Genomic DNA, 12,516 nt, shown 5'->3' on the forward strand with positions numbered 1-12,516 from the left:
CTTATATTGGCTGGGGTTTGACACTTCTTTTTTTCTCCTCATTGATTACATTTCTTGATTTTATCTTAAGACCTCTGTGATAGCCTCTATATCATATTTGAACTTTTTTCTTGAATACCTTAATAAATGGGCGACACCTTGTCCCCTTGTCATTTCAGATGTGGTGAGTCTCTATACCTCCAAATTACGAGATGAGTGTTTTAATGGCTGACAAGCATTATCTTCAGACTTTGTTCTAAACTTTTCTGAGGACCGTTTTATGAACAAGCATAACATGCAGTCATGACCTTAAAGTGGCCACCTCCTATGCAATGTATTCGTGGGTATAGGGTTTAGTAGTCACATTATATTAATAATCTGTTTTTGTACAGAATCGCGTTCCCCTTGATTTAATATTTCTGAATGAATTAATGTCATTAACATTATATTAACCCATGTGTATGGTAAAGTCATAGTGCATCTTAGACTGGTGACTGGTCTTACTTAAATTATTAGTTATTTTTTTGTTTTTTTTTCATACCTGAATTACATTATTTTCCTTTATTGTAATTTTTTTGGAAACATGTCTTTCTCGGCAGGGAGAATGGGCATTTATAAAAGATGGTACATTTCAATGAATTAGTTGCAAACAGTGCAGCTGTGTCCAATTGAAAATTTGTGTAGTATCCTAATCATGGCAACCAATTTCCTATCCGGGTCCAGTATATCTATAATACTAGCTATGCTGTATTAAATGCTCTTGTGAACATTTAAACCTAGGTCAGACAACACTAAGAAGGCCTTCGCATAAGCTGCCAATCGGGCATAAGTTTCTTGACCAGGCTTTACCTTCTAACATCTCTGTAACATTGAGTTAGCAAATTTAAATTTTAGATTCTAGAAGTATTACCCTGTAGAAGACAAGGAGGATCAGGAAAAAAACATGTGAAGCATCTTGGATTAGAACTATCGACACATTGCATCCTAATAGAGTGAATTGTGAATATGATTTATTGCCATTTATTTCATGTGTCCCTTGTTAGCTCAACATTGTGGGAGGTGTGTGTGTATGTATGTGTTTCATAAAGAACTGAGTTCTTTAAATCTTAGGCCATGTCTCTCAATACAAGTAAGTACACAGTCTAGTATACTTACTTTCTTTCAAATGAGCACTTTTGTTTGCTGTACATACCTTCTCTGTGTTGAACCCATACATATGTTTTAATCTCACTTTGTTTCTGCATTTGGCACTGCTGCTGAATGTCTGCATCACTCCAGGATTATACTATATGCATGTTTTGTAAAATATTGCCATTATATCCACTAAATTTAACAAGCATTGAAAAACAAAGTTTAAAATTTGGAAGCCTTTTCCCTGGTTGCAAGATTTACAAGTTCTGTCCAGCTATGAAAGCTGTTATGTCAGTATGTATGCATTTATGTAAAGATTAAGGAACAACTGTTTCTTCTTTTCTGTGGTAGATAGGGTCTGCTAGAAGTGACAATTGTTTGGTTGACTCAGAACATTTTCTTTAGACATTTCAATGTGTTTATTTTCAATAGTAACTGCTTAAGGGTTCTGAGTCACTGTTAAAATTACTTCCTACAGACATTTGCTGTATTGAGGGATTGTTATGATCTGAATGAATAAAGTATAGTGGATCGTTTGCTTGGGCAGTTTGCAAAAATTCAGATTTAAGGTTGAATTGTAGTAATCCTAATCGGCAGATATTGGCCATCACAAGTAAAAACGGATAATGTCAGCAGGCAATGTGTAGCATCATTTGACTGTTTTATTTCTTGTACTGATGTTGGGTGCCAGTTTGTTGTCACTTTGTTTGCACTGGTATCCTGATAATACAAACAAGTGTTATTTTGTCTTAGCAGCTGTGTATTTAATGACTCTCTCTTTTTTTTTTTTCTTTCTTTTCTTTTTTTTTTTTTGCTGTGTTCCAAAAGTTCTTTGATCTGACGTCAAACCCCTCCGTGGGCTGTTCTGACGTTGTGGAGAACATTGACAATATCTTGGAAAAATGTGACACTGACATATCCAAGGAGCTGGAAGTCTCTCTGTTGGTATGTATGCTGCTACAATGCTGTGTTAAGGGAAATAATATGAATGCATTTTTTTTCTGTGTGGTATAGAAACAATATAATTAGACTTGCATAAAAATAAATATATTTAACTAGTTTGAAGAAAAAAAAATAGATTCCAGCCCACAAGTCTTAGTCGAAAAGGTCTGGGAGGGAGTGGACATGTTGTATTTAATTATTATGATTATTATTATTCTTAAATGATACGTTTTAAACAGAGCAGTGCTTGTTAGATAACTAGACTTTATATAAAAGAAGGGAATGAAAAGCCACTCAGTATTAAACCAGTATTGTAAAATACGGTTACCAGCAGGACGATAAATCCCAGAGTAAAATTACTCCATTATTAATACATAAGTAAATTATATAATCTCATATAATGAAATGATAATCACATGAAAAATCGCAAGTAACTCAAAAGCTGTGCCCAGGGAACTACAGGCCTCCTTCAACATATCTCGTGACTACCATCAGAAAAAGACCAAACGAGTGTGGATCTTATGAGAGGGTAGCCAAGAGTAAGAACCTTCTCTCCCAGAAAAAATGCTTAAGTTTTCAAAGTTACATTTGAACATAACACAAAACATATGGAATAAAGTTTTCTGGACAGATGAGACCAAAGTGCAGTTGATTGCTCTTAATGCATAATGCCATTTTAGGTGTGAGGTTTTTTTTGTTGCGATTTTGCTGTATTTGGTTTTCGACAGATATCAAGATTATTGTTGTAAGGGTCATAATTTGGGTTCTGCTGCTGAGTCAGTCTGAATGTTTTGCAACCATTAGGTCCACAAAAACGTCTTGTTATATCAGAGTATTCTACAGAAAATTGGGAGGCCATCTAAACAGAAATTTAAGCTTGGCTGAAATTCAGGTCATGCAACAGGAAAAGAAAGGATCACGGTTTTGTCATGGCTGAGTTAAAGGCCAGATCTCAACTCTATTGAGGTGCTATGGTGGAACATTGTGAGAGCTGTGCATGAACACAGCCTGAAATATCAATGAACTGAATCAGTGTTGTAAGGAGGAGTGGACCAAAATCACATTTACAATTTAAAAGAAAATGAGTACTTCTAGTAATAGCTGTTAAAGGTTGTTCTACAAGCTACTAAGGTTACTGGGTTGCACTTACTTTATCACACATGGTTTCATCATAGTGTTTTATTTTTTTTCTAAGTTCATTCTCATGCAACACAAAAAAGATTTTCTTTTGCCCTTATTTGGTTAAAACATTTTAGGGCTTGATAATGATTAACTGATTAAGTCAAGATATGTAAAAAAAAGAAATAAAATAAAAAGGGGGTTTGTAATGCACACATGACTTCCATCCTGGCACCTAGAGATTTGGGGGCACCCTCGTTCAAAAGAGGGTAGTTCTCTCTTTTAAAGAATGTGCCCCCCTTAATACTTAACACTACAGAAAGCATTATGTCCAGAGATGACGGGGGGATATAATGCTCAAATCTCCCTATTCTGGCGTCATAAGCTCAGGGTTACCCTTATTTGATGCAGTAGGTTGTCAAGTTTTCAAAATGGTATGCTTTATTGGGAAGCCCCTATTGTCCCTACACATTTTATGTGTTTCAATAAAGATGGTGCAAACTAGCAAAAAAATAAAGAAAGAATGCTTAATCATTTTCAAGTGCAGAATTTAATATGAAAAACTATGTGTAGAATCCTGCATTTTGCTGCTTTGGAAGGGTGCATTGATGCCAAAACAATAATCACAAAGTCTTTCTTGGTGGTTACGCAACAAATGCATACATTTTGCTTTAGTTCACTTTCTTGCAATGTCAATAAAACACTCTGCTAAATTACAGATATTTTTATTGGAAGGTGATGATCAAAAGTGGCTAAATTGTTTAATTCTGTACTCGTATGCCTCATTAACAATGCCAATAAGAAAAGAAAGTAGTCAAAAGTCAATCAAAAGAAAACTAAAATAAATTATACATTTTTATATACATTATAATACCATTTGTCCATTTTTAGCAATAAAATAAGGCCTATTTTTGCCTCAGTAATGGTACAAATCAAGGTGAAAATTAAAGAAACATGACCAGTGGTGCTAAACATAGATTAATTCTAGTACAGTAACCTTATTTATACATGCAAGATGGATGAATGCTCATCAATACTTGGTACTTTGTGTTTATTGTTCTGTACTTTGTCACCCTGGTTTGTACTATTGTTCGTACGGCACGGTGGAAACCTTGTGGCGCCCAACAAATAAATGATTTTCTATATATATATATATATACACATACATATACACACACACACACACGCACACCTTGTTTCCGCATCTACATGCCTATTGCGCAACCAAACTTGGGTGAGTAATCCGCAGCACAATGTATATCATCATCATTATTTTTATTATTGCCTGCTATTTGTAAATCACCAACACATAGCGTAGCCTATGCAATGAGAGGGTCTTGATCCAAATAAATAACCCATAATGACATGAAACAGAAGTAAAGATGGCCCTGCCCTAATGAGATTACAATCTAAGATGCATAGGGAACAATTGATACAAACGGTAATGGGTTAAGAATTGTAGTTTGTTATAAGGAGTGTGAATGGCTACTATAAGGAAGATGCATAACTAGCCACCAACATTAAAACCACCAGTGTGTATTTGCACTTGCCTTCAGACACCTACAACTGATTCGGCTTTGACAGTTGTACAGGTCTACATCTGTTATATATAACATGTTTTTGTAAATGCTTTTCTACATGGATTAATATGCGTTTTCAGTGTGGGCCATTAAGAATGCATTAGAATTGATGAATTGAGAACACCTTTATTTAATTATTCTTAAATAACTACATTTTAATAACTACATACAAATTCTTCATGATTGTCTACAGGAACCAAGTGAAGATGATCAGAAAATAATAAGAAATGCATACAATAGAGTTGTAAAGAATATCCATGAACAGACTCATCTCATCTCGACTATTAAGTCAAAATATTTATCCAGTGTCGAAGTAAGTGTCTTTGTTCTTTTAAGGCTCATTCACAAACTTTACATGGATTAACAATGCATTAGTTAGTAGTTATAAAGGTCTGTAGCTTCTAGTACTAGTCTCTCACAAGAGTTTCATTGTCCTGTCCTATCTTAAAGTTTGTTAGTATAGGGGCATGTTTAGCAAGGATGTATATCCTTTCTGAAAACATTACGGTCATGTCAGACCTGCATGACACTGGATAATTGCAGCAGTTTTCAAATCACTCTTTATTTTTGCTGGTAGGGGGTTCACTTCTTTCCAGCTAAAATGTTCTAATGTACAATATTGCCACATCCCCTCACTTCTTTACCTTTTAGAGACCAGATTGCTGCCTATTATCAGGGTGAATTGTATAATCTCGCACACATTTCTCATACGTCCATTTGGGGGACATTGCTATACATAGGGCTATAGTAGGTAGTACCAGGAGTCCAGGCACTTAAACAGTTAAATCTGTGAGTGACACTCCACCCCTGCTATACCCCTCCCACAGGAAGGATATTTGGTTTAGTTTTTGTGCCTTATGAGTAGGCATGTTTTTCAGTGATCCTGCCCTGGATTTAGTGTTTTTTTTATTTTATTTAATATTTATTTTTCCTTTTTTAACAGGGGGGAAATGCTGAGCTCAGGGACGCCTCCCAGGGGGTGGATAGCCTGTGGCCTTCCTCCACCCCAGGTCCCTGAGCCGGGGTGAGTAGCTTTGACGGCTATCTCACCCCCAGCATTGCCGGCAGTTCATTTTTTAAAAATTTTCTGGCAAAAGCAGCTGTCAGCACTCCCCCCTAAGCACCGAGCATTGCCGGACAAGAAAGGGAACCAGAGCAGCCAATTACACAGGGGGCGCTTTGTGTAGGCTGGAGCAGCCTTTGGCTGAGAAGAGGGAAGGTCCTGGAAGCTCCTCTACTACTTCCTGGCTCCAGCACAGTGTTTTCAGCGCCATATTCCACACTGTGGAGGACGGAGCTCTGTTGTGCCCCTCATACAGGACAGGTTTTTAAACCTTGTTTTTCCACTCTTTACACAATTTATTGTCTTTAAGAGTGTGTGTTTGTGTGTGTGGCTCTCACTGTTTAGCATTACAATTATATCTATTTGAAACATCTATATATTGCACTGTTTGCCGGTATACACTTAAGGGGTTACCGGATATGTGCTTTAAATACATCCTGGACCCTTGTTAATATATTTTTTGTGTAATTGCTGCTTTTCCAAACAAAAAAAAAAAATGAAAGGGAAAAAAAAGGATTTTTTTCTATTTATATTCTCTGAAGGTCTGTGTCTGCTTGCAGTTTCGGCCCGGGGTTTAGTTGCGGCTACTTCTTCACTGGTAGGCTTACTGATTGTGGCTAAGACACTGTCTCATAAGCGTCAGGCCTCTCAGGAAGCTGGGATTTTATGTCCACTTCAGAGGTTTCATCAGAGGAAGAAGGTGAGGTTAACGAAGATTTGGGGAGGAGGGTTTGGCCAGTGTAGAAGTTTCATACACTGTGCAGGGTGTATAGATGACCTGGTGTTGGGTGTGCCCCAGACTTTAGGCTTCACCAACCCAGAGGTATCCCGGGAAGCAGTTTAGGGTTTTAGGCAAGGTGTCCCTCGCGTAGGGGACATCCTAAGCCGACAGAATCGGCTTCAGCATGATGTGACCTCCATACACAGAGCTGTGGTGGGGGCATGTCTTCTGCTTTTTTGGGTCAGATGGCTAGAATCATCTTTAGACACAAGGGTGTACGTCATAGATTTACTTCAGTTTCCTCTTTGCCGATTTTTCACCATGGGGCTTCCAGCCTGCGGTTTTCGGCGTAAGGCCCTGCATATAGCGATCCAGAAATTACTGGACGGTGGGGGTCTTCATTCCAGTTCAGCCATCGGCAAAAGGTTTGGGGTTTTACTCAAACCTTTTACTAGTCCCAAAGCCAGACGGCTCTTTCAGACCCATTTTAACTTTAAAGTCTCAGAACTTACAGGTCAGAGTCGGGGGTTTCAAAATGGATTCTCTAAGGTCAGTGATTGCGGCTATGGAACAGGGAGAGTTTTTAGCTTCCCTAGATGTAGATGCTTACCTGCACATTCCTATTTGGCAGGGCCATCACTGTTTACTTAGTTTTGCAGTAGGGGAAAATCCTTTCCAATTCAGGGCGTTACCCTTCGGTCAAGCAACTGCCCCAAGGGTATTTACAAAGGTGATGGCAGTAATGGAGGCCCTTCTCCACTTTCAAGGGGTCACGGTAATTCCTTACTTGGACGACCATCTGTTGAAGGCTCCATCAACTCTGGTCCTGTCTCAACACATTCAGTAGACCAGATCCTTCTTAGAGGAGCATGGTTGGATATTCAACCTGCCAAAGTCATCCCTAATCCCATCGCAGATTTCTCAGTTTTCTAGGGTTAGATTTCAACACCAGATGTCAGAGAGTGTTCCTCCCGGAAGCCAAGATTCTTTCTCACCAGTCCAGGATCAGAGACCTCTTAGCCATGCATGAGGCTGCTAGAGAAAATGGTGTCTGTCTTCGAAGCAGTGCCTTAACTGCAGTTCCATTTGCGGGCTCTGCAGTGGGAATACTCCGACAGTGGTCAGGTTCTCAGTTACATCTGGACAGGCAGGTGATCATTCCATCATCTCAGGTTCGTCTGTCCCTCACTTTGTGGCTGATCAGGTCACATCTGTCGCTGGGACGATCTCTGCAGACCTAGATTTAGACCATTGTCAGCACAGACGCAAGTCTGTCTGGTTGGGGGGTCTCACTGCTCACTGCAACCCTCAGATTCTGGGGTCAGTGAGACCCACTGGAGTCAGCTCTTCCCATAAATGTGTTGAAGCTACAAGCTATATACAGGGTGCTGGTTCATGCGGTGTTTCTGCGCGGAAAGCCGATCAGGGTTCAATCGGACAATGCAACAGCAGTAGCATATTTCTATCATCAAGGGAGGTACGCACAGTGCCAGGGCCATGAGCGAAGTAACCAGGATAAAGCTTTGGGCAGAGAAACACATTGCATTTATGACGGCAATATTTGTTCCAGGTGTAGACAACTGGGAGACCGATTTATCTCAGCCGAAACAGAGTTCATCCGGGAGAATGATGCCTTCATTTGGAGGTCTTCGATCCCCTGGTTCGATGCTGGGGTTGTCCAGAAATAGATCTGATGGCCTCGCAGTTAAACTTCAAGGTTCCTCTTTTGCTCAAAGGCCAGGGAACCTGCGGCGGGATTCGTGGATGCTCTAGTGATCCCTTGGCGGTTTCACATAGTTTACCTATTTCCCCCTCTTCCTATGATCCCGAAGGTTCTCAAGAAACTTAAAAAGGAACGAGTGAAGGCCAACTGAGTGTTTCTGAACTGGCCGCGCCGAGACCAATACGCAGAACTTGTAAGGAATGCTAGTAGAACCTCCGTTAAGACTGAGTCACTCAGGGTCCCTTTGGTGCCACTCGTTAGGTCAGCTGACGGCGTGGCTATTGGAAACCATGATTCTGAAGGCATGGGGTTTTTCTACTACGGTTGTTAAGACCTTGATCAAAGCCAGGAAGCCTTCATCAGCTGCTAATTATTACAGATCATGGAAGACTTATGTTTTATGGTGTGAAAACATAAGTCTTCCCGTTTCCAGCTTTCTAGGTTGCTGGCCTTTCTTCAAGCAGGTTTGGACAAAGGGTTGCACTTGGCTTCATTGAAATCACAAGTTTCAGCGTTTTCCATTTATTTTCACCGTAAACTGGCTTACCTCCCTGAAGTTCATACTTTTTTACAGGGGGCGCTTCATATTTTGCCTCCATTTGTTCATCCTGTTGAGCCATAGGACTTGAATTTGGTTCTCCAGGCTTTGACTAAGGATCCTTTTGAGCCTTTGCAGTCAGTGAAACTTTTGTTTCCTTACTTAGAAGTTGGCTTTTCTTTTGGCTATGTCTTCAGCACGCCAAATTTCTGAGTTGGGGGCTTTATCTTGTTCTGCCCCCTTTTTGATTGTTCATGAATACAGGGGGGTGCTTCGCACCAAGCCCTCTTTTGTCCCTAAGGTTGTTTCCTGTTTTTTATTTAAATCAGGAAATTGTTGTCCCTGCCTTTCCCCAAAGTACTAGGTCACGAGATCAGTCTTTGTTATTTTTGGATGTAGTCAGGGCCCTTAGGTGCTATGTGGACCGCACAGCTAGTTTGCGCAAAACCACAGATCTTTTTGTGCTTTGACGCGAAGAAGAGAGGTTTGCCTGCTTCTAAAGTTTCTTTAGCTCGGTAGATTACCTCCACCTTAAAGCTGGCTCATTCGAGGTTGGATAGACCGTTTCCAGGATGTTTATCAGCTCATTCCACTAGGGCTGTGGGTACTTTCTGGGCGGCGCGTCACGGAGATTCTGCTGAACAGCTGTGCCATGTGGCTACGTGGATGCCTGTTGACACGTTTGAAATTCTATAGGTTACAAGACTTTGCATCACAGGATCCCAGCTTTGGCCGTAGGGTTTTGCATGCAGGCGTGTCAGAGCAGTCTCTCCTTTAAAGGGCAGCTTTGGTAGGTCCCCTATATATAGCAGTGTCCCCCAATTGGACATATGAGAAAATAGGATTTTTGTACTCGCCATAAAATCCCTTTCACGTCCATTGGGGGACACTGCTCGGCTCACCCTTGCTCTGAATGTTGTATTGTTGACTGTGTGGTGGTGATTAACTAACTTAGTTGACCTCCTCTTGTTAAACATTAACTGAATATCCTTCCTGTGTGAGGGGTATAGCAGAGGTGGAGTGTCACTCAGATTTAACTGTTTAAGTGCCTGCACTCCTGGTACCACCTACTATGCCCCTATGTATAGCAATGTCCCCCAATGGACTACGAGAAAGATTTTATTGGGAGTACAAAAATCCTATTTTTACAACACATATTCTTGACTGGTAGACTACAGTGCAGTAATTTGTTGTTAGGTCCAGACACATTGTGAAGCCAGAGTCAAGTGTTATGGTTGGTGATTAAGGTAACTTCTGTTAAGGTAAGCATCTTTTTGTACTTTAAAATTAAACATCACAGAGGACCAATACATGTAGATTTCAACAGATCTATAGCTGTTGATCTGTGTTCCAGTTCAAGGAGCAAGATTTGTTTTTCCTGGTCAAATATGTTAATGGTTTAGGTATTAATTTTTGGTAGTACCCATATGTTTCAGAAAATTGTAATTACTGTTTTTTGACTATTCTGCAATCCCTCCTAGTAGTTTGTCAATAAGCCGTTGAAATGTTGCTGATGTGTTTATTTTTTGTTTTTATTCCAAATGCCATAACCAAATATTGATACAGGCCACATTAGGAAATACTCAAGGAGACTATTAATGCTTATTCACAAATTTTTGAAATCGCATGAAGTGTTCAACTGGACTAAAATTCAGAATAGCAAGCTGACTGAAGGTGCTTCTGATACTTAATGCTCCCTCTATCTTTGAGTGACTTCCAGAAAAGTGAAACAAGCGCTCTTGGATATATATGCTCTTACTCATGAATGCATCAAACAAACTTTTTGTAGAAAAGATTGAGGTGTTCAGTTTGATACCAAATTTACATGGGTCTTTGAAAAATGAATTTAGGGATATATATGTTTTGAAGAACAATTTGTAAACCGATGCACCATGGATGTAAAGAAATGTATGCTAGACCGAAAACCGCAGGCTTTCGAGAAAGCTGCTAGTTTAGCTGAGCGTTTTACAGAGACTGTAGCTGAGCTCACATAGCAGTAAGGAAAATGTGTGGTCAAGGCGGGAGGACCGGTGTATAGAACTGGTCATTATAAAAGGAATGAACCACCTAGCATGTCTCAGACTTCCTTTTCGCCATCTGCAGTAAATCTGCTACCAATAGAAAGTCAGTGTAAATGAACATCCTGCTCTAATGATTTTAAGACATTAAGGGGTAAATTCAGTTTATCGAGATGTGCCTCTGGACATCTCTGCAATGTCCGGCTACGCACAATGCTGCCTATTATGCTAAGGAATCTCCACTAATTTTTCTGCATTGCCAAAGAACCTAATATATTTACACATTGTTTATCTTGATGGTAGCACAAAAATCTAATGTCATGCCACATACAATCTATTGTAAATGGGGAGATATATGATGCTTTAGAGTAGTGTGGAAGCATGTTAGGTGGAATGATTATAATGAGTTATGAGGTGGATTTCATCTCTGTACAGATAGGCATTACTTTCATTTTCTGTTTCTACCTTGTAACAATTCGGCAGAGTGGCACCAGTCACCTGTGTCAACCCAGTTCAATGCCTGTTTTAACTCCATTATCTGCTGACTTTAAAGGCAGGCTCAGGAAATGTATTTTTATTGCTAGCAAACATTTGGCTGTTGCAGGGTGAGTGAAGACCAATGGCAAAATAATTAACTTTTTGCAGGGAGACCAGAGAGCAATCTTAAAATCTTTAGTTATGGAATGTGAATGCAATAAAACATCAAACCAGCAAAAGTGAGCAATGCAGATAATCAGGAACACCACACTGCCATGCCTGACCCACATACACATCCCACTGTGCATTAGTATGATTAAAGGGGAATTGATAGGGCATAAACCGTTTCCTTTTATGCTTAATTTTTGTCTAAAAAACCTTGACATCTTTTATATTTTTCAGGAAATGTTTATATAATATAGTATGTTCTGACCTTTCTCATTCTTCCATTGGGTGACCTCAGTCATTGAGGGGTATTGAGCATTATAGCAGCTTTTATTTATTTAATATTTTGTCTAAATGTCGCATTGCGGCGACTGATTAACCATTCTGGTGGGGACGCAGCGCAAGTGGTGAGAATGACAGCACATCACACAGCAGGGACGGCTGTGTGATACTAGTGCATAGTTTTGCTTCCGATGCTGCCTCACTGCTCCCATAATTGGATTACTCCAGGGAAATTGCTCGCTGCCAACGCAAGTAGTGACCAGAGGTCCCCTGCTAGGCACTAATTTGGTTACAGGGGCTGACTTTAGGACGGCAACCATCTTGGTGCTGGGCCTGGAGGAGGGGTTTTGCCTTCATAAGCTGGAACCTTAGGACCTCCTTCTTGGCATGCTCTTTCACTGCAATGAAAGCATGCCAGAAAAGCAGCCCTTATTTCGTGCTCTGCTCTCCTTCTATATCAGCTGGTGTCATAAGTAGTGGTTGGAGATAGTTTTAAGAGTGACATTTAACTCTGTTTACCAGGCTTGGGTCTGTTAACAGATTCACCTTCTTTTCTTTGTGTTCTGTTGTGTTGTATTCTGAGCATCTCTGCTTTCTCTGACAAGGGACGTTCTTCCAAAGCGAAGGCAGTGAAAATGACTTTTGTAAATGCTATGTTAAATTACCTCTGGGACAGTCTAGCTCGGATGTCTAATGTGCAGTCTGCCAACCTGAGGATCATTTGCCGTGTATGCCAAAGAGCTCGGGTACCGACTTCTCTTTTTTAAAATTATGGCAA

The 12,516-nt window shown here is 40.0% G+C and overlaps 1 protein-coding gene across 4 annotated transcripts in view; it reads left to right on the forward strand.

Moving 5' to 3' along the window:
* Positions 1 to 12,516, forward strand: part of STK31 (serine/threonine kinase 31) — a 98,037-nt gene that overhangs the window by 59,657 nt on the left and 25,864 nt on the right. For all 4 annotated transcript variants that reach the window (XR_012692755.1, XM_075212238.1, XM_075212239.1 and 1 more), the window contains 2 exons: positions 1,939 to 2,055; positions 4,945 to 5,064. Coding sequence is in view for 3 of the 4 variants with exons in the window: in XM_075212238.1 (XP_075068339.1) it covers positions 1,939 to 2,055; positions 4,945 to 5,064 (237 nt within the window). In the remaining variant the exon portion in view is untranslated. The remainder of the gene's footprint in view (positions 1 to 1,938; positions 2,056 to 4,944; positions 5,065 to 12,516) is intronic.

Source organism: Mixophyes fleayi, chromosome 5 (assembly GCF_038048845.1).
Source record: "Mixophyes fleayi isolate aMixFle1 chromosome 5, aMixFle1.hap1, whole genome shotgun sequence".
NCBI lineage: Eukaryota > Metazoa > Chordata > Amphibia > Anura > Limnodynastidae > Mixophyes > Mixophyes fleayi.